Source organism: Hydra viridissima, unplaced genomic scaffold (assembly GCF_058129835.1).
Source record: "Hydra viridissima isolate aposymbiotic clone 2 unplaced genomic scaffold, HvirCarnegie_v1 scaffold_15, whole genome shotgun sequence".
NCBI classification, from domain to species: Eukaryota; Metazoa; Cnidaria; class Hydrozoa; order Anthoathecata; family Hydridae; genus Hydra; species Hydra viridissima.
This window is the reverse complement of record NW_028324314.1, coordinates 2,631,274-2,654,579: the sequence shown is the minus strand read 5'-3', so window position 1 is coordinate 2,654,579 and position 23,306 is coordinate 2,631,274. Positions and strand designations below refer to the sequence as shown.

At 37.6% G+C, this 23,306-nt stretch overlaps 2 protein-coding genes across 2 annotated transcripts; both read left to right on the top strand.

Moving 5' to 3' along the window:
• Positions 1–265: 265 nt before the first annotated feature.
• LOC149878175 (uncharacterized) lies at positions 266–18,894 on the top strand. Its single transcript, XM_090072497.1, has 3 exons — positions 266–426; positions 760–882; positions 18,513–18,894. The coding sequence occupies exons 1-3, from the start codon at positions 266–268 to the stop codon at positions 18,892–18,894; spliced, it is 666 nt and encodes a 221-aa protein (XP_089928623.1).
• A 681-nt stretch (positions 18,895–19,575) lies between these two features.
• LOC149878174 (uncharacterized) lies at positions 19,576–20,811 on the top strand. Its single transcript, XM_090073314.1, has one exon. It carries the CDS (start codon positions 19,855–19,857, stop codon positions 20,809–20,811), a length of 957 nt encoding a protein of 318 aa, XP_089929440.1. The 5' UTR covers positions 19,576–19,854.
• The last annotated feature ends 2,495 nt before the right edge of the window (positions 20,812–23,306 follow it).

The following is a 23,306-nucleotide window of genomic DNA, read 5'->3' as shown; positions in this document are numbered from 1 at the left end:
AAAATTTAATATTAATTGCAATAAAATTCTTTTATTTCATTAAAATTTAATAATATTAATAATCTAATTAAAATTTAATTATACTCGCCGTTATTTAATGATATTCGCACTAAATTTTTTAATACCGCCTTAATTTGACGTCAATCAAAAAAAATTAATTAAACTGTAAGTAAACATTAACTTGTCATTTTAAATTTAAAATCATTACCAATTTACAAACCAAACTGAACACATCTACCAAAAAGGTTTCCCAAATTTCTCAAAAATGAGTAACAATCCAATTTGGAATTACTTTAAAAAGCTTGACAAGAAAGAGCCAGCCAAGAGCCCAAAGAAGAGAGCTACAAATTTTGCACTCTGTAAAACTTGTAAAACTCAAATTAAAATGAATGAAGGAACAACAACTGGAATAATCAACCATTTAAAGTAAGTCAAATTTTATTAATTTATTCATTTTTTGTTTATTTTTATGTATTCTTTTATAACTTTTAATATTATGCTGCAATTAGTATGCTTTTCCGATTAGTTTGAGTATTTTGCGATTAGTAATAAATTTATTATGTTATGCCGCTATAATTTTTTTAGTAAAAGTTTATTAAGTTTAAGTTTATGTTTAACTTTTAAGTTAAACTTAATTATTTAGCGATTACACTTCGAATAGTAGTTATAATATGCGAGTAATTACCTGTTTTTAACGAGTATTTAGCGATTTATTTGGTTTTTTTTGCGATTACTATCTAATTTTTTAATTTCTTTTAGATATAAACATGACAGTTTCTATGACAACTATCTTCTTGAAAAGACTGCCAATAAAGCTGAACAAGAAAAGAAAAAATTAAGACAAGAGGAGGAAGCAGCAAAAGAAGGAGTTGGTCAATCTCAGTAAGTGTTTTAAATATTATTATTATATAGTTTAAGATTGAGTTAAATGTAAAGAAAGTACTTAAAAATTTAATATATTACTCGCGATAGTTATTCGAGTAATTGATAGGTTTTGCGAGTTCATTTGTTCATTAATTTGCGAGTAACGCATATTATTTCGCGAGTATAACTAACTCGAAGTCGAGTACACGCTAGATGTCGCTGAAGCGTTTTTATTAGGTTTTTCTAAAAATATAAAAATAATTATAAATTAAATATATATGCTACATATTTTAATATTAATTCTTTATGTAGACCCTTTTATTTAGAATATTTGTTAACTTTTTAGTTTCTAATACATTACTTAAGTACTTTTTTTAACATTTAACTCAATCTTAATATTATTTTTTCTTTAACATGGTGTGTCAGTTTCCAACCATAGAGTTGAATGCCACGTTACTTCCGTCGAAAATATATGCCCATAAGAATACCATCTTTTAGAATCACCAAACTTTGTTTGGTGATCAAATTACTATGTTCTACTACTACTAGAAAAGGAGAGTTCTGGGACAAACCCATTTTTGATCTCCGTTTTGGATTTTTTTGATAATTGAGGGGTGTGAAAATGTTTTGATGATTTTGGGGTGTGAAAATGTTTTGATGATTTTGGATGTTTGGGGTGTCGGGAAAACGTTTTTTCATGACGTTATAAAGCATAATGAAAAAAATTTAATTTTTGCAAAGGTGTTTGAATCTTGCGCGAAAAATTTCTTTTTTTCTTTGTTCATGCTCTTGTTCTTGTTTTTCTTCGAGAATTGATTTGAACATTTCAATTTCTCGCCATCCAAGTCCTTTGTTCCTTAAATATTCAATGGGGTCAAGTGTTTTTATGCTTTTGATTTTTCCGTCCTCATTTCTCAAGATCCTTGTTTTTCCGTTCATTTTAATATGTCAAGAAAAAAAATTTTTTTTTTTAAAGGATTTTTGAGAATGGGTCCGAGAAGCAATCAAGATAAGATGGGCACATATTTTCTGTCTCTTTTGAAGTATAATCCATCTTTAAGTGAGCTTCCTGTGACCCAGGGTGTTAAAAACAGTCCGTCTCCTTTGTATGTGGCAATTTTCATTCCTTTTCCATTGCTTTTGAGGTAAGCAATACCATTTCCAACAATTTTTTCGATCAAAGTGGGCGCAAGAGCTCCCAATAAAGGCAAAAGAAGAGGAAGAAACCCTCCTTCTGATTTCATTCCATTTCCTAAAATTTTGTCGATCATATTGGAACCAAGAGAAGAGGCGACACCGCCCAAAGCGGCCCTGCCAAAAACTGGGACGGCTTTGGCTGCAACCCTTCCCAATAAAGGCAAAAGAGCACCAAGAAATCCACCTTCTACTTTTGCGTTGTGTTCCAATTGAGTTTTGCTCATTTTTATGGTGACTCCAACTCCTCGATTGAGAGCGTCCACAACTTTTCGGTGTTGGCTTTCTGTTAAAAGCAAAATGTCGTTTCCGTGAAGATTATCATTTGAAATGCGGATGCTCGCGGGTTTTCCTTCAATGATTGATTTTTTTATTTTGTCGATCTGTCCCTGAGACACATTTAATTTGACACGAATGTAATTGCTCATTTTGAAAATGCCGGAAAAAATTTATTTCACTTCTCGAATGTGATAACGGATCGTGATGTCCTCGCCGCGAAAGTTGATTGTATTCCCGTTTTGATCGATGATGCGTGTGATCATCGTGGAGATTTCAGGAACTTTGACAGGGAGGTAAACCAAATGGGTGGGTCTTTCGATGATTTTAAAGCCAGGACCCACAGAGGGGTAAAAGGAGTAAATGCAATTTAATTGCGAGCCGTTGATGTATGCCGACCTGATGACGTTGTTGACGATTCTGATCGTGTTGACATTTGTGATTCTGACAATGTCGTCGGACTCGTATTCGGAATTGGAGTCTAATTGTCTTTTTGTAAAGCCCAAAAGGGATGCGATGCTGTTTTCCACGTTCAAATCCATCATATAGTTCAATCCAAGTTTGATGGTTGATTTTAAAGTGTTTGAATTGGATCCAATCTTGATGTTTTCTGGTGAGTAACTGATTTTATTTGTGGTGACGTAACTTGCGCTTTGAGACGCATAATTTTTGATTGTGTTTGAGACGGTTTTTTGCAAATAATTGTTGATGTCGATGATGTCGTAGCTTCCTTCTGGAATGACGACGTTTTCCCAATTGGCACCGTTGGTCATGCTGTACCTGAAAGAATTGTTTTTGCTGGTGATGTTTGGAAAGCTGTTGTACGTCTCAAGACCGAGAAAAGCCATCTCATATTTTTTTTCTTTTTCAAAAACGATTTTGTCCAAAAATTCTGTTTGAATTATGTTGGATGTTCCATCCACATTGATGATTATTCCTGACATTTTTTAAATGGGTGAAAAAATTTTTTTAAATGGCTTCTTTTGGAAAATAAAAATCGTCAAATCCGCTTCGATATTTTCCATTGTATTTTTTGACGACAAATCGATAACAGCAAATCCGTGAGGTTCAGACCAGCATTGTCTGCAAAACTTTTTAAACTCTTCTTTTTTCATGTCGCTCGAAACGTGGTCTCGATAAATGTGGTCAATATTTTTTGAGTCTTGAGGAAACAAGCAAATAAAATTGGTGTTTTCTCGGATGGTTTGTCGGGGGAGCATAAAATAATTTTGAGCAAGGTAAAAGCAGTCGACGTTGGAGTGTCTTCCTCGGATGTAATATTTTTCGCACTTGTTTTGTTTGGTCAATTGCAAATCGTCAAAGATTATTACATTGTTTTTTGTTGAATTGAGATCTTCAGGTTCAGGCACATCGTCAGCCGTTTCAAAAAATTGGCACTCCATGTCCTCGGTTTCGGAATAATTTTTTGAAAGGTCGTTGATGACGCATTCAGGGTTTAGATTTAATTTTTCCATTTCTTTTTGCACCTTGAACAAATCGAGGATGATCTCTTTTGGCAAATTTTTTTCGAACGAGCTTTTCAGTATTTTGTACTCGGGTTGGAAAAGAGATTTGCCAAAGACTTGCAAATGGTTATAATCCAACCATCCAGGTTTGAGCAGTAAATTGAGAAGCAAGGTTGTTTTTCCGCAACCGGACTTTCCAACGATGATTCCTCGAATGCTTCTTGGTAAAAGCTCGTTGTTGTTCCTTTTGTTTTTTCCAATATTCCATGACAAATCGGTCACTTCCATTTTTTTTGTTTAAAAAAAAATATTTTAAATAAAAAATGTATTGTGTCAAATGCAAAAGGAAAACAGAAACGATCCATTTGAGAAACGAGAGGACAAAAAACAACAGAAATATGATCAAAGGAATATGTAACTCTTGTGGAACGACCAAATGCCAGTTTGTTACTTCGAAAGCAAAAGGGGGTGACTTGGTCGAATCGATCAACAATTTTTCAAAAAAATAAAGCTTCCGTGGGCAAAATTTCCAGGAGAGATGCATGTTCCAGGAATGAATTTTGCAGGGCCTGGCACAAACCTGGACAAAAGGCTCACATCCACCGACATGTATCAGGAGTGGAGCAAACCGGTGGACAGAGTGGACAATGCGGCATATCACCACGATTTGGCATATAAATATTTAAACGACGTTCAAAGCAGAAATTTGGCAGATCAAATGATGCTTGAAGAAATGAACTCCATTCCAAACCCCACTCAAAAAGAAATAAACGAAAGAAAGCTTATCGCGCCCATCATCAAAGCCAAAGCCAAATTCGGACTGGGTGTCTCAAAAAAAAAAAAATTCCCTTGAAATGGACGATCAGCTTACAGAGGAGCTTCACAAACCGGTCATTCGTCATTTTAAAAAAAGAAAAGTGTTTGTGAACGACATCGATGAAATATGGGCTGTCGATTTGGTTGACATGCAATCGTTTTCAAAGTTCAACAAGGGTGTAAAATATTTGCTCATGGTGATCGACGTGTTTTCAAAGTATGGGTGGATCGTTCCGTTGAAAAGCAAAACGGGACTTGAAGTGGCTGAAGCGTTGAAAAAAATCTTCGCAGAAAGAAAATGTGTCAAAATATGGGTGGACAAAGGAAAAGTGTTTTACAACAAGCACGTGAAAGCGCTGGGTGTTCAATTGTATTCCACTGAAAACGAGGAAAAAAGCTGTGTCGTCGAGCGATGGAACAGAACGATGAAAGAAAAAATGTTTAAATATTTTTCAGCCAACAGCACCAATAAATACATTGATGTTTTGGACGAAATGGTGAAAAATTACAACAGCACAAAGCACTCGTCCATCAAAATGACACCGATTGAAGCCAGCGAGAAAAAGAATAGAAATATGGTCTGGATGAATCTGAATGGAAAGATGCCAAAAGAAAGACCAGAGCCGAAATTTTTAATGGGCGATAAAGTGAGGATCACAAAAAAGAAGCCCCATTTTGAAAAAGGGTACACGCCGAGATGGACTGAAGAGGTTTTCACAGTGTCCAAAGTTCAGCGAACGGATCCACCCACGTACAAGATTGCCGACGCCAACGGTGAAGACATTCAAGGCACCTTTTATGAGCAGGAGATTCAAAAGACGGATCAGAGCATATTCAGGATTGAAAAAATCGTTCGCAGAACAAAAAGCAAATCACTGGTCAAATGGAAAGGATATCCAGACTCGTTCAACTCATGGGTGGACAATAATGAATTGATCCGTTTGAAAAAAACGAGTTAAAAAAATTTTCTTTTCATATTAAAAAGATGAATTTCGTGACGATTGAGAACTTTGACGAGAGCAAATTATCGATTGGAGAGATTTATTCCGCAACCAAACCCATTCAGTTCCAAAAGATTCCGCTTTTTTATGAGTATACCTCTGGAAAAGGTCCGTTTGTTTTAAGAACCCCCGTTTTGTTTTCTCTGGGTGTGTTTGAGAACTGCAGTTTTGGAACGAACGAGTTGGAGGGATGTTCCATGTCCTTTCTCGGTTTCAACGAAAAAAACGGAATAAGCGAAAAAGAAAAAAAGCTTATCGAGGTGACCAAAAAAATATCAAAATTTCTTCGCGAAAAAGTCAAGGAAATGATTCCCACTTTGAAAAAAGGAGGGAGAACCAAAAAAATAATGACAGAATATTTGTCCATTTTCAAAAATAAATCCGATAATCCACATGCATCTCCAATTTTTTTCGGAAAATTGTTCACAAAGAAAAATGAAAAAAGCGTTGAGGTTTCTTCTTTGTTTTTCAAAAAGGAGAACAAAAAGATGGTTAAAGTGAATCCTTTGGAATATGTTCGACAAAAGTGTTTTGTCGTCGCCACTTTGAGAATCGAAGGTGTTTTTGTCGGAGCGCAGATCGAGTCCATTCAGGTTAGGATTCCCGAAGTGGTCATTGCAAAAAACGCACCATCTGTTCCAAGCATCCTGGGTGGTGATTTGGATTTTGGGGAAATGGAATCTGATGAAGAGATGTGAAAACACGAAAAAAATGAAAATAAAATGAGTTAAAACATTTTCTTTTCATATAAAAAATGCATGCCCCTCACAAGTTTTTTAAAAACGTTTCCTCGGCAGAGAAACACGCTGATTCGAGTTTGGAGATCTCGAAAATGTATTTGGGACACATGGATGACAGGATCAAAGAGTTGGAGAGATTCAAAGAGTCGGATCGAACCAAAAATTTGGAAAACTTGGTGGAACGGATCAAAGAGCTTGAAAATTTGGTGGAGACAATCAAAAATCTGCAAAAAAAGATATCGCAAAATATTATTGTGGCAAAAAAAGATTTGGTTCCTCCAAACTGCTTTAACATAAACGGACACCATGAGATTTTTGCTCAGAAAGACATTAAATTTGCTGCTCTTTCTCTCACGACAATATCGTTGTCTGTTGGATTGAATTTTGAAAGAGGAATCGCAGTCGTCACTTTGATGAACAAAATAAGTGACAAATTGAACTTTTTCAATAACGATGTCATTTTTTCAGAGTCTGTGGATGACGTCATTTTGGATGTGAGCAACAACAGCACCAATGACGTCATCGTCAAAAAAGGCGAAAAGCTTTGCAAAATAAATCACATCGATTCGAATTAAAAAAATCTGTCTTTGTTAAAAAGATGGAGATAATGAAAAACACTGAAAAAATTTATCCAGTTCTTCCAACAGCACCATCCGATGACGCTTATCGTCTTCAAAAGATCAGGGAGATCCAAAAAGAAATTGAGGATGAAAAAGTGAAGAGAATGGCCTTGAGCAAAAAGTACCATCGAGTGGCCAAAATTATTCGTTTCGCAGACAATGGGTTGCAAACGTTGTGCATTGGTTTGGGGATCACAGGCATTGCACTTTTGTCAACCGTTGTTGCCACTCCAGTTTCGATTGCATGTGAGGGGGTTGCAATTGGATTGGGTGCTTTGTCCATTTTCGGAAACCATCAAAACAAAAAAATGTTGTTGAAGGCTGAAAAGCACGAAAAAATAAAGGTTCTTCCGAGTCAAAATTGAACACGATTAGCGATCACATTTCAAAATCGCTCATGGACGGTTTTGTGAGCGATTCCGAATACGAACTCATCCTCGGCGAGCTTCAAAAAGTTAAAACCATGACCGAAGAAATCCGAACAAAAACAAAAAGCAGCAATGACAAATTGACCAAAGAGTCGTTGATCCAAAAAGGAAGAGAAGAAGCTATTCAAGCATTTAACAACCTGTACAAAAAGGGAAAATGAGCGCAAACGAGTTTTTGTTTGTGTTTAAGTTTTTTTTCTGCGTATTTTAAAAAATGGAATTCTTTAAAATACCTGACCCGAAAAAGAGAGATGAGATTGTGAAAAATTACATGGCCAACAGGGAGAAGCTTTACAATGAAAGCCTCAACCGAAACGTTTCAGATGCAAATTATCAGACTGATCTGACCAAGTTTTTTCAACCGCTCATCGAGAGCAACGAAAAAGTGAAAAACGAGCTGAAAAGCATCGCAAACAGGGAGGTTGACAGAAGTCCACTGGCTTTGACTTATCCAGAAAACGAGAGGTCTTTTAAAAGTTTAAAAAGTGCTGAAAAAACGTTTGGAAAAATGAATGTTGGAAATACTGCTTTGGAATGTTTGTCAAAATACGCTGCCAAAAAATTTTCTGCAGACAGAGTTTTTGGAATTCACGCAAAAGAACGCGGAAAAATGTTTATTGGGAACAAAGAAATTACCATCGATGAAAACGACGTCATTATTGATGGTGAAAAGTTTGAGGGGACTTTAGGTTTTTGAGAGCTGATCACAAGATCAAGACCTGATATGACAAAGGCGACAAACGAGGACTTGAAAAATTATGAAAAAATACTGGTTGAAACGCATGCAATGGAGAGAGAAGGGAGACCGACCGTACCAAAAGCTTCGAGAAGCGAAAATTGGGAAACGATTGTTTCAAAAATTTGGGAAAAAAATTACACAAAAACGAGGGGAAAAAAAGGTCATGGAGTGATCATTCTTCCTAGCGATCCGAATGCTCTTGTGCAGCGACTCAGTTTGAGCATCGCCGCGGGTCATGCTGGAAATATCGCATCGAGAAACGAAGCTGTTGCCATTTGTGACGAGCTTTTGAGGCAGGGGGAAATCAACAAAGAGGAATACCGATCGATTCAAAAATACATCGAGTCGTGAAACACGAATTAAAAAAGATATTTAAAAAAGAACGTCGTCGTCGGAGGAGGGATCGTAGACACATTTAAAAATTTTTTGAGGAGAATGATCGCTTCAAACGCATCAAAGTCATCTCTTCATTTATTGAGGAAAGCAGCAGCAAGCGAAATTGGAAGAGAAGCAATCACCGCCGCCAGATCTGCCGGAAAAGAATTGGCCTCTTCAGCCATATCTACCGCCAGAGACGTTGCCATCGACAAAGGAAAAAAAGCGATTGAAAAAGTTTATGCCAAGACAGGAACGCCAAACCCCAGCACGATTTTGAGTGAAGCAGCAAAGCAATATGAATCTGTTAATCCGATGGAAGAGCTGCACAAAAAAATGTTTGGTTCGTCCATTCAAGCAAAAAAGAAAATGACAAAAAAAGAGGGCGGCAAGAATCCAAGATCTGGTCAAAATGGGAAGTGGGCTTTTGATTGCGTGACTTTTTTGACGAATCAAAAATGGCATAAATTTTTTTTTTTCTCATTTTAAAAAAATGATAAACACCGACAGATTAAGAGTTGATGAAATGCCCGAGTATGACACCGGCATTGAAAAAGTTGATTTTTTCGAGTACCTTCCAACAAACCTCGATTTAAATTCTTCAGGCGAGATCACTTTTGAGATTGATTGTCAGTCTGTGCAGACACTTACGTCTGAGGCTTACATCCTCGTGGAAGGGGTTCTGAAAAAACAAGACGGGACAGCTTACGCAGCAGCAGACAACATTGCCTTGGTGAACAACGCCATCATGTATTTGTTCAGTGACGTCACTTACGACTTATCAGGACAGCAAGTGGAAAGAGTCATGTATCCAGGTCAGGGAACAACCATGCTTGGATTGTTGAAATATCCTTTCGGTTTTCAACTTGCCGATGGTTTGAAGCAAATGTGGTACAAAGACACCTCAAACGCGACTGGAAGCGCGGGGTTCAACGTCAGGCGAGACCACTTGTTTGCAGACACCACATCAATTGGCGCATTTTCGTTCAGGATCCCTTTAAAGCACATTTTTGGTTTTTGCGAAACTTACGACAAAGTCGTTTACGGATTCAGACACACGATCACATTCACAAAAAAAGAATACGATGACGCCATTTACAGAGCCGGAACTGTTACTGCAGGAGCGATCGACATCAAAAAATTCCGATCGACATCAAAGAATTTTTGAACCTGATGGCAAAGAAAATCTCAGTTCCAGTGGCTTACAAAGCAAACAAAGTCGAAAGGCAAGCCATTCCAGCGGGTCTCACAGAATTCACTTGGACCCTTGGAAGGATCACGAACAAAAGCGTTCCGAGATATATCGTGTTTGGTCTTCAGACAAACAGAGGTTCCAGTCAGACCGCAAGTCCATCCGTGTTCGATCATTGTGACGTCAACAATTTTTTCGTGACCGTCAATGGGATAAAATATCCAAATTACAATTATGACTTGAATTTTGGAGAAAAGAAAGTGGTCATGGCTCAATCCGATGCGTTCACTTTTGATGAAAAATATTATGGCACAAACGAGCTTGTTTGTCAATCCGGTTTGACTCTGCTTGAATATAAAAATTTGTTTCCGTTGTTTTTTGTCGACATCAGCAAGCAAAAGGAAAGAGTTGTTTCCGAAGCGGCTGAATTGGTTGTCAACCTAAAATTCAGAACGGCTGTGCCAGACAACACCGTTATTTTCGCAGTGATCATTTCCGACAAATTGATCCAATTTGTTTCAGACGGAAACAACATAAACGCTGTTTATTAAGCGTCATGAGATTCTTGACAAAAAATTGATTTAAAAAAAAAATTTTCTTTTCAAAATAAAACATGAGACTAACAAAAAATTACTTGAAAAATTTGCTGAGAGAAAATGGTGTCACAAAAACCTCAAACAATTTGTTGACTTTGATGATAATTGCGGTTGAGAACAATCTCGTAAGCAAAGATTCTCTTTTGGAAGGTGCAAAAGAATGCAGACATGTGGGTCGACCAAAAAAAGAAACACAAACGGAAAATGCGAAAGAGGAAAATTCAAAAAAACCGATCGATCCAAAATACGAGAGGCTTGGTTCGATTCGAAAAAAACCTGTGTCTTTGAAAACGACTAACATAGAAACAGGGGATGTGGTTGAATACGGATCCCTTTACGAAGCGATGAAAAAGACTGGACATGGCTGGAGATATTTGGAGCGTCCAGATGGAAAAGTGGAAAATGGAATAAGGATTGACATTTTCAATTCTGAAAAACTCGAAAACAGAAAAAAAACTCCAAGTCCGAAAAAATGAAAAAAAAATCCAAGTCCGAAAAAAAAATTTTCAATTCTCGGAAAAAAAAGAATTGAAAAAAATTCTCGGAAAAAAATTCTCGGAAAAAATTCTCGGAAAAAAAAGGAAAAAATTTTTTTTCTTGGCAATAAAAAATGGAAAGCAAAATGCGAAAAATCGGCAAGTCCGAAAAAATCGGAAAAACCAAAAAAATTGAATTTGAGTTAAATAATTTTCTTGGCAAAGAAAAGATGGAAAGCAAAACCGTCAAAGAAAAAAAGTTTCAATGACAACATTGAAAAATCAAGCCAGAGAAAGGGCGATAAAAGGTTTTTCAAAAATGACAAGGGAACAGCTCGTTGAGGCAATAAAAACAACAAGACCTGTCATTGGTCATCCTCGTACACGGACAACAGATGCGAGGCCAATTGTTCCTGCTTCACGTTCGATTGCTCAAAGCCCAGTTCATGCTCAGCGTCCTGCGATTGCTCCGCGTCCTGCGATTGCTCAGCGTCAAACTGTTCAAAAGCCTGTCATCGCTCAAAAGCCTGTCATCGCTCAAAAGCCTGTCATCGCTCAAAAGCCTGTCATCGCTCAAAAGCCTGTCATCGCTCAAAAGCCTGTCATCGCTCCGAAACCATCAACAATTCCACCAAGCATGTTGAAACAAGCTCTTCCTCAAAAACAAGCTCTTCCTCCAAAGCCGTCATCACAATATATGCTTGACGCTCCTGTTCCAGATTCGTCTCCTGTGATGACTCCTGGAGTTTTTTCAAGGTTTACGACGGCTGTGAAAAATGCGGTTGTCAACAGTTTCAACAGCGTGCTTGAGTTTGTTGATCCTTACGTTCCAGAGCAGGTAAAAAATAGATTGAAAAATAACAGAAGAGAATTGAAAAAAAGAATCGTGTTGCTTCGATCGCTCGTGTTCGGAAAACCTCAAATTGATTTTCAATTGACCGATCACGCGCTGAGACATGTTGCAAAACAATTTTCGCATCAAGTCGAAGGAAACCAAAAGGATGCTTCTGCCTTTTTGGATTTGGCGAAAGACGGAGCGATGAAAATTCTTCAAGAGAATAAAAACAAAAAAGCGAGCCTTGTTTTGACAATCGATATGGAGAGCGTCAGCCTTACAACGGGAGAGGAGGTGCATCGAATCGTGCCTTTTTTGTCAAAAGCTGGGATTATTTTGGAGTCGACTGACTTGGGAGATTTTTATGAAAAAGCAAAAGATGAGATCCTGGAGAACATGGAGAAATACAACAAAATGGGCTCAAATTGCACAGTGTCCGCCATCTTGAAAATGGACATTAATTTAATTGACTATAGACCCATCGGTGGCAGGTCATACATCCCTCTCGACGACTTTTTGGCAAGCAAAAAAGCAATCATCAACATGGAGAACGAAGACAATGAATGCTTCAAATAGTACGTCACCAGGGCGTTGAACATGAAAGAAAAACACGGAGAAAGGATTGACAAAGACTTGATTGAAAAATCGAAAGCGTTTAATTGGGAAGGGATTGAATTTCCTGTCAAACTCGATCAAATCAAAAAATTTGAAAAAAACAATCCAGACATCAGTGTCAACGTTTTCGGTTACGAAAAAAAATCCATTCACCCTTTGCAAATATCGAAATGCTTGAACAGAAAGCATGAAATTGATTTGTTGCTTGTTTCAGACGGAAAAACAAATCATTATTGTCTGATAAAAAATCTGAGTCGACTCATTTCATCCCAAGCATCCAAAAGAAACCGAAAAAAATATTTTTGCAGAAATTGCTTGCAGGGGATGAAAAGCGAGGAGGATCTTTCAAAACATTCGACCTATTGCAGAGAGCACAGCGCGACTCGAATGGATCTTCCTCCAGAAAATTCGTTCATGAAATTTGGGCACATTGAAAGGTCAATGAGGGTTCCATTCATCGTTTACGCGGATTTTGAAAGCTTTGTCAAACCGATGAACTCGTGCGAACAAAACCCAGACCAGTCTTACACCAAAAAGTTTCAAAGACAAGTTCCGAGCTCATTTGCCTTTCACATCAAATGTTTTGACGAAACCGTTTATGACAGCGATCCATCCATTTCTGAATCGTCAAACGAGAACCAAGACGTGGCCCAATTTTTTGTCGAAAGTTTGGAAAAAGAAATAAAAGAAATTTTCGGAAAAAACTTGAAAAAAAATATGGTCTTCACAAAGAAGGATGAAAATAATTTCAAATCCGCGACGGTTTGTCACATTTGCGAAGAAAAAATTCTCGATGCAGAAAAGGTGCGCGATCACTGTCATTTTACTGGAAAATATCGGGGAGCGGCACACAACAAATGCAACCTAAAATACAAAACGCCAAAATTTATTCCTGCCGTTTTTCACAATCTGTCAGGTTACGACAGCCATTTGTTTATCAAAAAATTGGGTAGAGAAATAACCTGCATCCCATGCAACGAGGAAAAATACATCAGCTTCTCGAAAAAAATCAAAGCGGGGGAGTACACTGGGAAAGACGGAAAACCAAAAGAATAAAAAATTGAATTGAGGTTCATCGACAGTTTTAGATTCATGGCCTCCAGTTTGGATACTTTGTCGAAAAATTTAAAGCCGGAAGAGTTCAAAAACCTCTCAAAATATTTTGAAGGAGAAAAATTCGATTTGCTTCGAAAAAAAGGCGTTTACCCTTACGGTTGGGTGGATGGATTCGAAAAATTTCAAGAAACGCAATTGCCTCCAAAAGAAGCGTTTTTCTCAGAACTCAACCACAATGAAATAAGCGACGAAGATTACGCGCATGCGCATAAGGTTTGGAACGTGTTTCAATGCGAAACGTTCAGAGATTATCACGATTTGTACAACGTGTCGGACGTTTTGATTCTGGCGGACGTCTTTGAAAATTTCAGGGACGTTTGCATGAAACATTACAAGCTCGACCCAGCCTGGTATTACACGTCTCCCGGGTTGGCTTGGGACGCTTGTTTGAAAATGACAAAAATAAAATTGGAATTGTTGAGCGACTCAGACATGCTTCGAATGACTCAAAAAGGAACCCGTGGAGGGATCAGCATGATCTCCAACCGGCATGGAAAATCGAACAACAAATACATGGGTGACTCGTACGATCCAAGCCAACCATCAAAATTCATTCAATACTTGGACGCCAACAACCTGTACGGATGGTCCATGTGCAAACCTCTTCCCACTCACGGTTTCAAATGGATGTCAGAAGACGAACTGTCCAATTAGCGACATTATCCGTGCATTTTGGAGGTTGATTTGGATTATCCGGAAAGTCTTCACGATGAACACAACGATTATCCGTTGGCCCCTGAGAGAATGAAAATTGGAAAAGTGGATAAGCTCGTTCCAAATTTAAACGACAAAAAAAACTATGTCCTTCACTGTGAAAACCTGACATTGTATGAAGGATTGGGAACGAAAATCTCAAAGGTCCACAGAGGCATGAAATTTGAGCAACGGGAATGGTTGAAACCATACATTGACCTAAACACAGAATTGAGAACAAAAGCCACCACCGAGTTTGAAAAGGAATTTTTCAAGCTGATGAACAACTCGGTGTCTGGAAAAACAATGGAGAACATTGAAAAGCGAGTGGATGTGAGACTGGTGACAGAAAAGGAAAAGGCAATCAAGTTGTCGGCCAAACCAAATTACGACCGGCACACGATTTTCGACGAAAACTTGATTGCCGTTCACATGAAAAGGACAAAAATTGTTTACAACAAACCAATTTGTTTGGGGATGTCCATTTTGGATTTGAGCAAAACCTTAATGTTCGAGTTCCATTATGATTACATCAAAAAAAAATATCCTGGTGACGCAAAACTGCTGATGACAGACACGGACTCGCTGGTTTATGAAATAAAAACGGACGATTTTTACAAGGACATTGCCGACGATGTGGAAAAAAAATTCGACACGAGCGATTTCGTCAAAAGCCATCCAGCCATTCAAAGCGTCGGGTTCAAAGTGGGTTTAAACAAAAAGGTCATTGGGATGTTCAAAGACGAAACCGGAGGAAAACAGATTGAAGAGTTTGTCGGTCTCAGGTAAAAATTGTACTCTTACAAAATACATCAAGAAGAGCACAAAAAATGCAAAGGAGTCAAAAAATATGTCGTCCAAAAATACATCACACATGACGATTACAAAAAATGCCTCGAAACCAAAAAAGAAAAGATTAACAAAATGAATGTCATCCGATCCCATTTGCATGACGTTTACACGGAGGAGATCAACAAAACCTCTCTCAGCTCCAACGATGACAAGAGGATCATTTTGGAAGATGGGATCCACACGTTGGCTTATGGTCACCACAAATTAAAAAAAATTTCAGAGCCAGAGGCAGAATCAGATCAAGAGGCAGATCAAGAGACAGATCAAGAGTCAGATTAAGAGGCAGATCAAGAGACAGATCAAGAGCCAGATCCAGAGGCAGATCCAGAGGCAGATCCAGAGGCAGATCCAGAGGCAGATCAAGAGACAGATCAAGAGTCCGATCCAGAGTCAGATCCAGAGACAGAGATCGCAGAGCCAGAGCCAGAGTCAGAGGCAGAGACAGAGATCGCAGAGGCAGAAACAGAGGAAGAAACAGAGTCAGAGCCAGATGAAGAGGCAGAGGAAGAGGCAGAAACAGAGGAAGAAACAGAGCCAGAGCCAGATGAAGAGGCAGAGTCAGATGAAGAGGAAGATCCAGAGGAAGAGGCAGAAACAGAAAGGTTGATCGCAGAATGCCGAAAGATAACCGCAGAGAACAAAGAAATCTCAAATAGGTCAAAAATATTGATCGCAGAGTGCAGAGGGATAATCGAGGAGACAAAAAGGTAAGTGACAAAAATGATGAGACAAAAAGGTAAGTGACAAAAATGATAAGACAAAATAAAAAAAAATGAACAAAATAAAAAAATGATCAATGTGGAAGGAGTTACTTTGCCGAACGTGTACTTGACCAATTTTCAATTAATGGAGGCAGCAAAAAAACTAAAAATAAAAAATTTTCGCGGGGTTTTTGTCAAAGACATATTGCCAAAAAAACCGAGAAAAAAAGAATGCGGGATTATCAACACGGGGGATTCGAGCACCGGAGGGTTTCATTGGGTGTGTTGGTTCAAAGACGGAGACGAAAAGTTCAGCTTTGACTCTTACGCTCAACCCCCTCTCGTTGAATTGGTTCAATATCTGAAAAGCCCTGTCTTTTACAACAGCGAAAGGGTCCAATTTGGAAAAACGTCTCATTGCGGTCACTTGTGTCTTTACGTCTTGAAAAAATGTGTAGAGGGAAACAGCTTTCAAGACGTTGTCAACACCCTTTGGTGATCACTTGCGAATTAAAAAAAAAATTTCACCCTTTAAAAAAATGATTGACAAATTCAACAAAAACGAGTTCAGCGTTTATCTCGACAATCTTGCAACAGACTCAGCAAGCAACGTTTATGTTAAAATGGATGGATCCAGCACCATCACTGCAGACATTGATTTTAACTCTCAAAAAATCATCAACCTGGCAGAACCAACCAACTCTCACGACGCCGCCACAAAAAATTACGTCGACACGCATTCGATAGGAGGAGGAGGAGGAACGGTGATTGGAGCTGCAGACTTGGATTTGAATTTTCACAAAGCGATCAACTTGAACGAACCGACCAATGTTCACGACGCCGCCACAAAAAATTACATCGATGTCAGCTCAAGCATGCGCGTCAAAACAGACGGAACAAGCACCATCACTGCTGACATCGACCTAAACTCCAATAAGCTGATCAATGTGAAAGATCCAACGGCTTTAAAAGACGCAGCGACAAAAAGCTACGTCGACACAAAAGTGGCATACAACAATATTTCTTACACAGACATCAACATGACATCACACAAATTGACCAATTTGGCTGAGCCCATTTCAGCATCAGATTCAGCCACAAAAAATTACGTGGACACGTACGCCGGTGGAACATCAGTGGGCACTGCGGACTTGGATTTGAATTCTCACAAACTGATCAATGTGCTCGATCCTTCAAACGCGCAAGACGCTGCGACAAAAAGTTATGTGGACTTGTTGTTGCAAAAATCGAGCTTGACCAGTGTCGTTCCAGGATCCAGTTTCACCAGTTTGGGTTTTAAGTCTCAAACGGTGGCAGCGTTAACCACTTCTCCTGTGTTTGCGTTTTCCGGAAAATCTGGAGTGTTGAGAAGGCTGTGGCTGGCTTTATACAGCACCTCTGGCACAAATATTCCTGGTCAAGTTTTTATTCGAATCTTTACAGACGGAGAAATCAATTTGGGGAATTATGCAGAAACAACGGAAGGAATTGGAGTGGACACTACCGGTCTTGCCACCGATTTGCTTTTTTCACCATTGGGAGGAGCTTTTTACGCCAACTCTTTGCAGGGATGCAACATGTTTAACACCACTTCCTTGGGAGGGTACTTGACGTTGGACATGCCTTTCAGAAACGACATCTCCATTCAACTGGTGAACAGAAATGCCACAGCAATCACGTATTGGATTCAACAGTTCATTTCCACTCTTGCTTCCATTCCTGCCTCCATTCCTCTTTTCAAACTTTACTGCAAATCGTTCCGATATTTAAACACGACGTATTGCAGCGAATATGTTTTGATGAACACCAACGGAAAATGAAACGGAGTCTTTCTCAAATACATCAGAGTGCACATCATCGGCGCTTCTGGAAACTGGTGGGAATCCAGAGTCGGAATGTACGACGGCAATTTACCTCCCGGAAACGGCACCGTTCTCACTCCTTGGACTCCTTACAACACCAACAATTACACCTACTTTCCTGGTTACAACAATGACAGCACATGCATCTTTTCCTCATCTGGATTGGAAAATTTTTACTTGTCTTAGTGGAACGGATCAAACTTAACCTCGTTCAACAACAGATCGACGGGGCTGTTGTACCAATCCACCGCCTCCATCGGATCCACCACCACCATTTCCTTTTACAGAAATTTTGGAGAGGCAGATTCCATGCCTAGCGTCGCATCCGGAAGAAGGCTCGTTGTCACGCTCAAATCTGGCGACGCACAAGTCGGACAATCCGGAAGCTATTACCTTCTTCTCGGACAAGTGCTTTATTACGCTTAATTATCAACACCTTTATCACGTCATAAAAAAACGTTTTTCCGACACCCCAAACATCCAAAATCATCAAAACATTTTCACACCCCAAAATCATCAAAACATTTTCACACCCCAAAATCATCAAAACATTTTCACACCCCTCAATTATCAAAAAAATCCAAAACGGAGATCAAAAATGGGTTTGTCCCAGAGCTCTCCTTTTCTTGTAGTTCTACTCGCGATAAGTCTATGACGAATGGCGAGTAGTATATAGGTTTTGTGAGTAATTTATGTTAATTGCGGAATTTTTTTTTTTTAATATAACAATAAAATTCGAGGTCACAATCGCCTTCAACTTTATGAATGAAATATGACACATAATATTAGAAAATTAAATGTTTAAAGATTGAACTTATTGTTAAGCAAAGTAGTTAAATAATCAATAGCATAATCCTGTTAAATTAACTATTTATATGATTTTACTCCATTTGACAGTGACATCTAGCGAGTAATTACTTTTCAAAGTCGAATAACATATATTTCGAAATCGAGTAGCCTATTAGTAAACAATTATTTATGCGATTAGTGCGATTATTATTACTCGCCATGAAATCGAGTAATTTCGCTAATTTTATATATTTTTTTTTTTTCAGAGGATTGAAAAGAACAACAACAACTCAATCAAGCATTGAAAACTATACTCAGGGTTGTAAACATTCCTCCCAAAGTGTCCAACAATTAAACTTTGACACACAAATTGTTCTGCTCTTGGCAACTTGTAACCTTCCATTTTCAACTGTTGACTTACCAGGATTCAAGAGTGTATTTGCCAACATTGCACCTAGGTTCCATATGAAAACAAGAAAAACAATGGCCGGAGCTAAGTTGGACAAAGTCTATACCAACTTGAAAGATGATGTTAATAATGAACTAAATAATGACTTGAAGAACCTTCCATCAGTAGTAAAAGAGACTCAGTCACTTTTACAACTGATGGATGGACTGCCCCCAATGGTGATCCCTTTATTTCTTTGAGTGTGCAGTACATAACAACTGACTATGAAATGAAGTGCATTGCGTTAGACATTCAAAACTTCAATGAGAAACATAATGCAGCAAACTTTGCAGGAGCATTTGATGAAATGGTTGAAAAATATGATGCTCTGAACTCTAATCACCTAACAACCTACTGTGTTATTGATGCTGCTAAAAACATGAGAGCTGCCATGTGCAGGGACAGTAGAAAAGTTTTTGAACATTTAACTTGCATAACTCACATCTTGAACCCTTGCTTGAGACATGGCTGTGATAAACAGCCAGCTGTTGAAAAAATTATTCAAAAATTCAAAAACTTAGCAAGAAAAACTCACCAAAGCCACAATGACAATAGAGACATTGTCAAGTACTGTGAAGAGCTGAACATCAAACCTTTGAAAATTGTGCAACCCTGTGACACCAGGTGGAATTCTGTTCAAATGATGATTGCTTCAATACTCAAAATGGAAAAAGCACTTCTGTATGCAAAAGAAAAAACTTGAAGGTTTGATGACACAGAACATTACACAACATTCATTCCTGATGAAGAAGAATTTGTGGTACTGAAGTATTTGAACAATTACCTCCAAACAGTGAAAAGTGTGTCTGAATATCTGTCTTCAGATAAGAATCCGACTTCTCCCTATGTTTTGATTGGTTTGAGGAGTATACACCGCAGCATTGACTAGTTTTGTACAGATTTGTCAAGGTGAATTAGAAAAAAGAATCCCAGACTATGGAGTCGAAAACAAGGTCTATGCCCTTGCCTGTCTACTTCATCCTTATTATAAAGGCAGCGCACTGAATTTGAAAAGAAATATTAATGTTGTTCAAGAAGACAAAACTGTTATAAGAGTTGAAACTGATGAAAGCTACAAGGACTACTGGGAGGAATATATAGTCAAAAAGGATCCTACAACAAAGAAATGGAATGATGAAAGAGATCAGTCATTGGAATCCATGCAAGTGCATGTATCAAATCATTCAAATGTTTTAGAAGTTGATGCACCTTTTGACCCTTTTTCTCAGTATGATCTGGAGTTAGCAGAAATTGAAAACACACCTGAGGCAAGGAAAGCATTGAAAGAAACAACTGGTGCTGATTGTAAACCACCATTGCAACTGGAATTGGACAGTTTCCACTCAGAAGCTAGGGAGGTAGAAACCAAAAATGATCCTTTAAAATGGTGGGCCAAAAAAGAACAGAAATTTCCACTCTTGGCCAAATGGGCAAGACATTACCTCAGTATCCCAATCACCTCTGCTACTTCTGAAAGAATGTTTTCTACAGGTGGTAATATAATGACAGACAATAGACACAACCTAGAACCAGAAACCACCAGTAAACTCCTCTTCATTAACAAGAACTTTATGAGAGTGCAATCAGACATCAAAAATTGGGACAAAACATGTCCATCATCACAAGATGATGACCTACCAACACCACCACCTCCTCATTCATCAAAGAAAAGAAAACATCCTAGAACTCCAACATCATCAGAATCAGAATCATCATGCAGTAACAGCCCTCCTAAGAAGAAACCTGTTAAAGTGTCAAATATACTGAAGAGAAAAAAGCCTGTTGATGATTACAGTGCTTCAAAATCACTCATAGATGAGGATGATCTTGATGATTTTCAAATGACTGAAGAACCAGGTATATCTCAGAAAACTGTCTCTGAGAAAATTAACAAAGAAAGACACTCAAAAAAACAGACAAATTTGGGAGAAGGAACATCAGCCTCAGCAAAGGCTTTTTCACAACCAACAGCACCACCACCCCAAAAGAAACATGTTGCAAGGAAAAGTACTACACAAGGACATGATTTGTCAAGTAAAAAAAGACTTTCAGCTAATGAAATCACTGAGCTTGTGTCTCAGGACTTTACTCAAGATGATGATGAACCTTTTTTGTAATTATGTTCAAAATATGTTAAAAATATGAGAAAAATAAATGAAAATCAGATAACTTTTTTTTACTTGGGCGAGATATGCGAGATTTTGCGAGTTGTATTTATTTTGGTCGAGTAGTATAGTTTTAAGGCGAATAATGCGAATAAAATTTTTTGAAATCGCAGTACTCGCATTACGATTATCAATACTCCTACTATACTCGCAGCGAATATTTTTCTATTATTCGCCATCAAAATTACTCGCACTACCCAATATGCGAGTTTGCCATGCTTAACCATAACCCGTGTTACGAGTTGCTTTCTGCTTGTATATATAATTATATCCCGAATCAAGTTCCGGCTCAAATTCCCACTCATAATCTTCTTCCAGCTCCTTTCTTTTCGCTTCTTCTTCCAGCTCAGGATCTTCTTCCGGCTTAGAAAATTCGTCCAGCATCTCTTCTTCCGAATCAGAATTTTCCGTTTCATATCCTGATTCGTACTCGTCGGGAGAAAGATGTTCAATAAAATATCCTACACCAAATTCATTAACTGCGATGATTCCTTTTTCCATCTTTTTAATTTGGGAAGAATTTTATTTCACTCAAATTCAGTTTTTTTCAATTCTTCAAAATTTTGCGGAGATTTTCGCAATTGGGGCATTCCATGTCAAGTGGAACCACCCATCCGACATCACCAACTCAGATTTTGGTGAAAATTGGCAAACATGTTGGGCATATAGGCAGAAGAAAAACGTGTAAATTTTTTTGACTTAGGTCAATTATTTCCTGAGATATGACCTTTCAATGTTTTGACCTTTTCACTTGACCTTGGTTATTTAAAACGTCATAACTTTTTTTCTATTATACTTAGGAAGTTGATTTTGGTGGCAAACATAAGCTCTTGCATAGACGAACAACTTTGTGTCTATACAAAATAGTGATAAGTTCAATAAAAAAAAGTTATTGGTCATTTGGTCATTTGATCTTTGACCCTGGTCAATGGAAAAGGTCAAAGGTCATAATTTTTTTTTTACACATTGCTTTTTTTATTGTGGATGTCCCATGAAAAAATCTTTTTGGAATTCCCATAAACAGCTTTGGGATTAACGTTATTTTATAAGTAGGTTCTAAAATTTTAATATTTATCGGCCTTACAAATGCGATATTTTGAGGTCATTTTCTGTAAATAGCCTATTGTAGATATATATTATTAATTATTTCCTTTTTTCCTTTTATTTTCTAGGTTGTAATTTAATTACTAGAATTATATATACATACTAAGTCAGTATTAAATGATATGAGGCTTAAAGCTATATATATTTATATTAAAAAAATCAATTCATTTCCATTGAATTAGTCATCAAAAGACAACTTAGGAAGAAGTTTTTAGCAACTTTCAAATTAAATTTAGATTAAAAATGGAATTTCAAGCACAAATGAAAGAGTTAAAGAAGAGACAACACTATTGTTATGATCCTTTCCAACACCATAAGAAAAAACAATATAAAACTTTAAGGGTAGTTTCTAGTCAGCAGGTAGCTATGTATCCCTCAAAACTTATGGCTGGAGCAAAATTATGTGATACTTGCCGAAAGAGGATCACTGGCTTACCTTCCGAAATAGCATTATGTGATGATGAAAATTCTGCAAATTATAATACAGAGTTAGATTCTCAAGGCAGTTCCAGATCTCAAGATACTTGTAGTGACAAGGGAAATGAAAATTGTCAATGGCAGGATGTAGAAATTTCAATTTTTAATAAATCCTTGTCGTTTTTGGGTGAGTCACCCTTGGATAAACGCAAGTTAAAAACTGTTAAAAGTTATATTCCGGAGAAAAAGAAAAAGCTCAAACAACTTGTAAAACGGAAGTTAGACCATTTATCTCCTTATTCAGATGCTATTGCAATTGATACTTCAGAGGATGATGAATACGAAGCAACAAAAAAAAAAGTTTCCAACACATGTGCTGATGACATTGTTAAAGTGCTCCAGGAGAAGTATAAATTAACACAAAGTAAGAATGAAAAGATCATGATTTTGACAATATTTGTTGCTCAATGGAGTAATCGAAAAGTGATGAGAGAATTAAATTGTTCGCATCGACTTGTATCTCAAGCAAAAGAAGTTTTAATAACCAAAGGCGTTTTATCAACCCCTAACCCAAAGAAAGGGAATTCTCTACCTGTACATGTGAAAGATATGGAAATCTCTACCTGTACATGTGAAAGATATGGTAAAAGAGTTTTATTACTCTGACACTGTTAGCCGTGTAATGCCTGGAAAAAAAGATTTTCTTTCTGTTATGGAAAATGGGGAAAAAAAACATATTCAGAAAAGATTAGTTTTAAGTAATTTGAAGGAAGTTTATCAATTTTTTTCAGAAAAGTATCCAAATATCAGAACTGGTTTTTCGAAGTTTGCAGAGCTACGTCCAAAAGAATGTGTCTTTGCAGGAGCAAGTGGTACTCACTGTGTATGTGTATGTACCATTCATCAAAATGTTAAGCTCATGATAG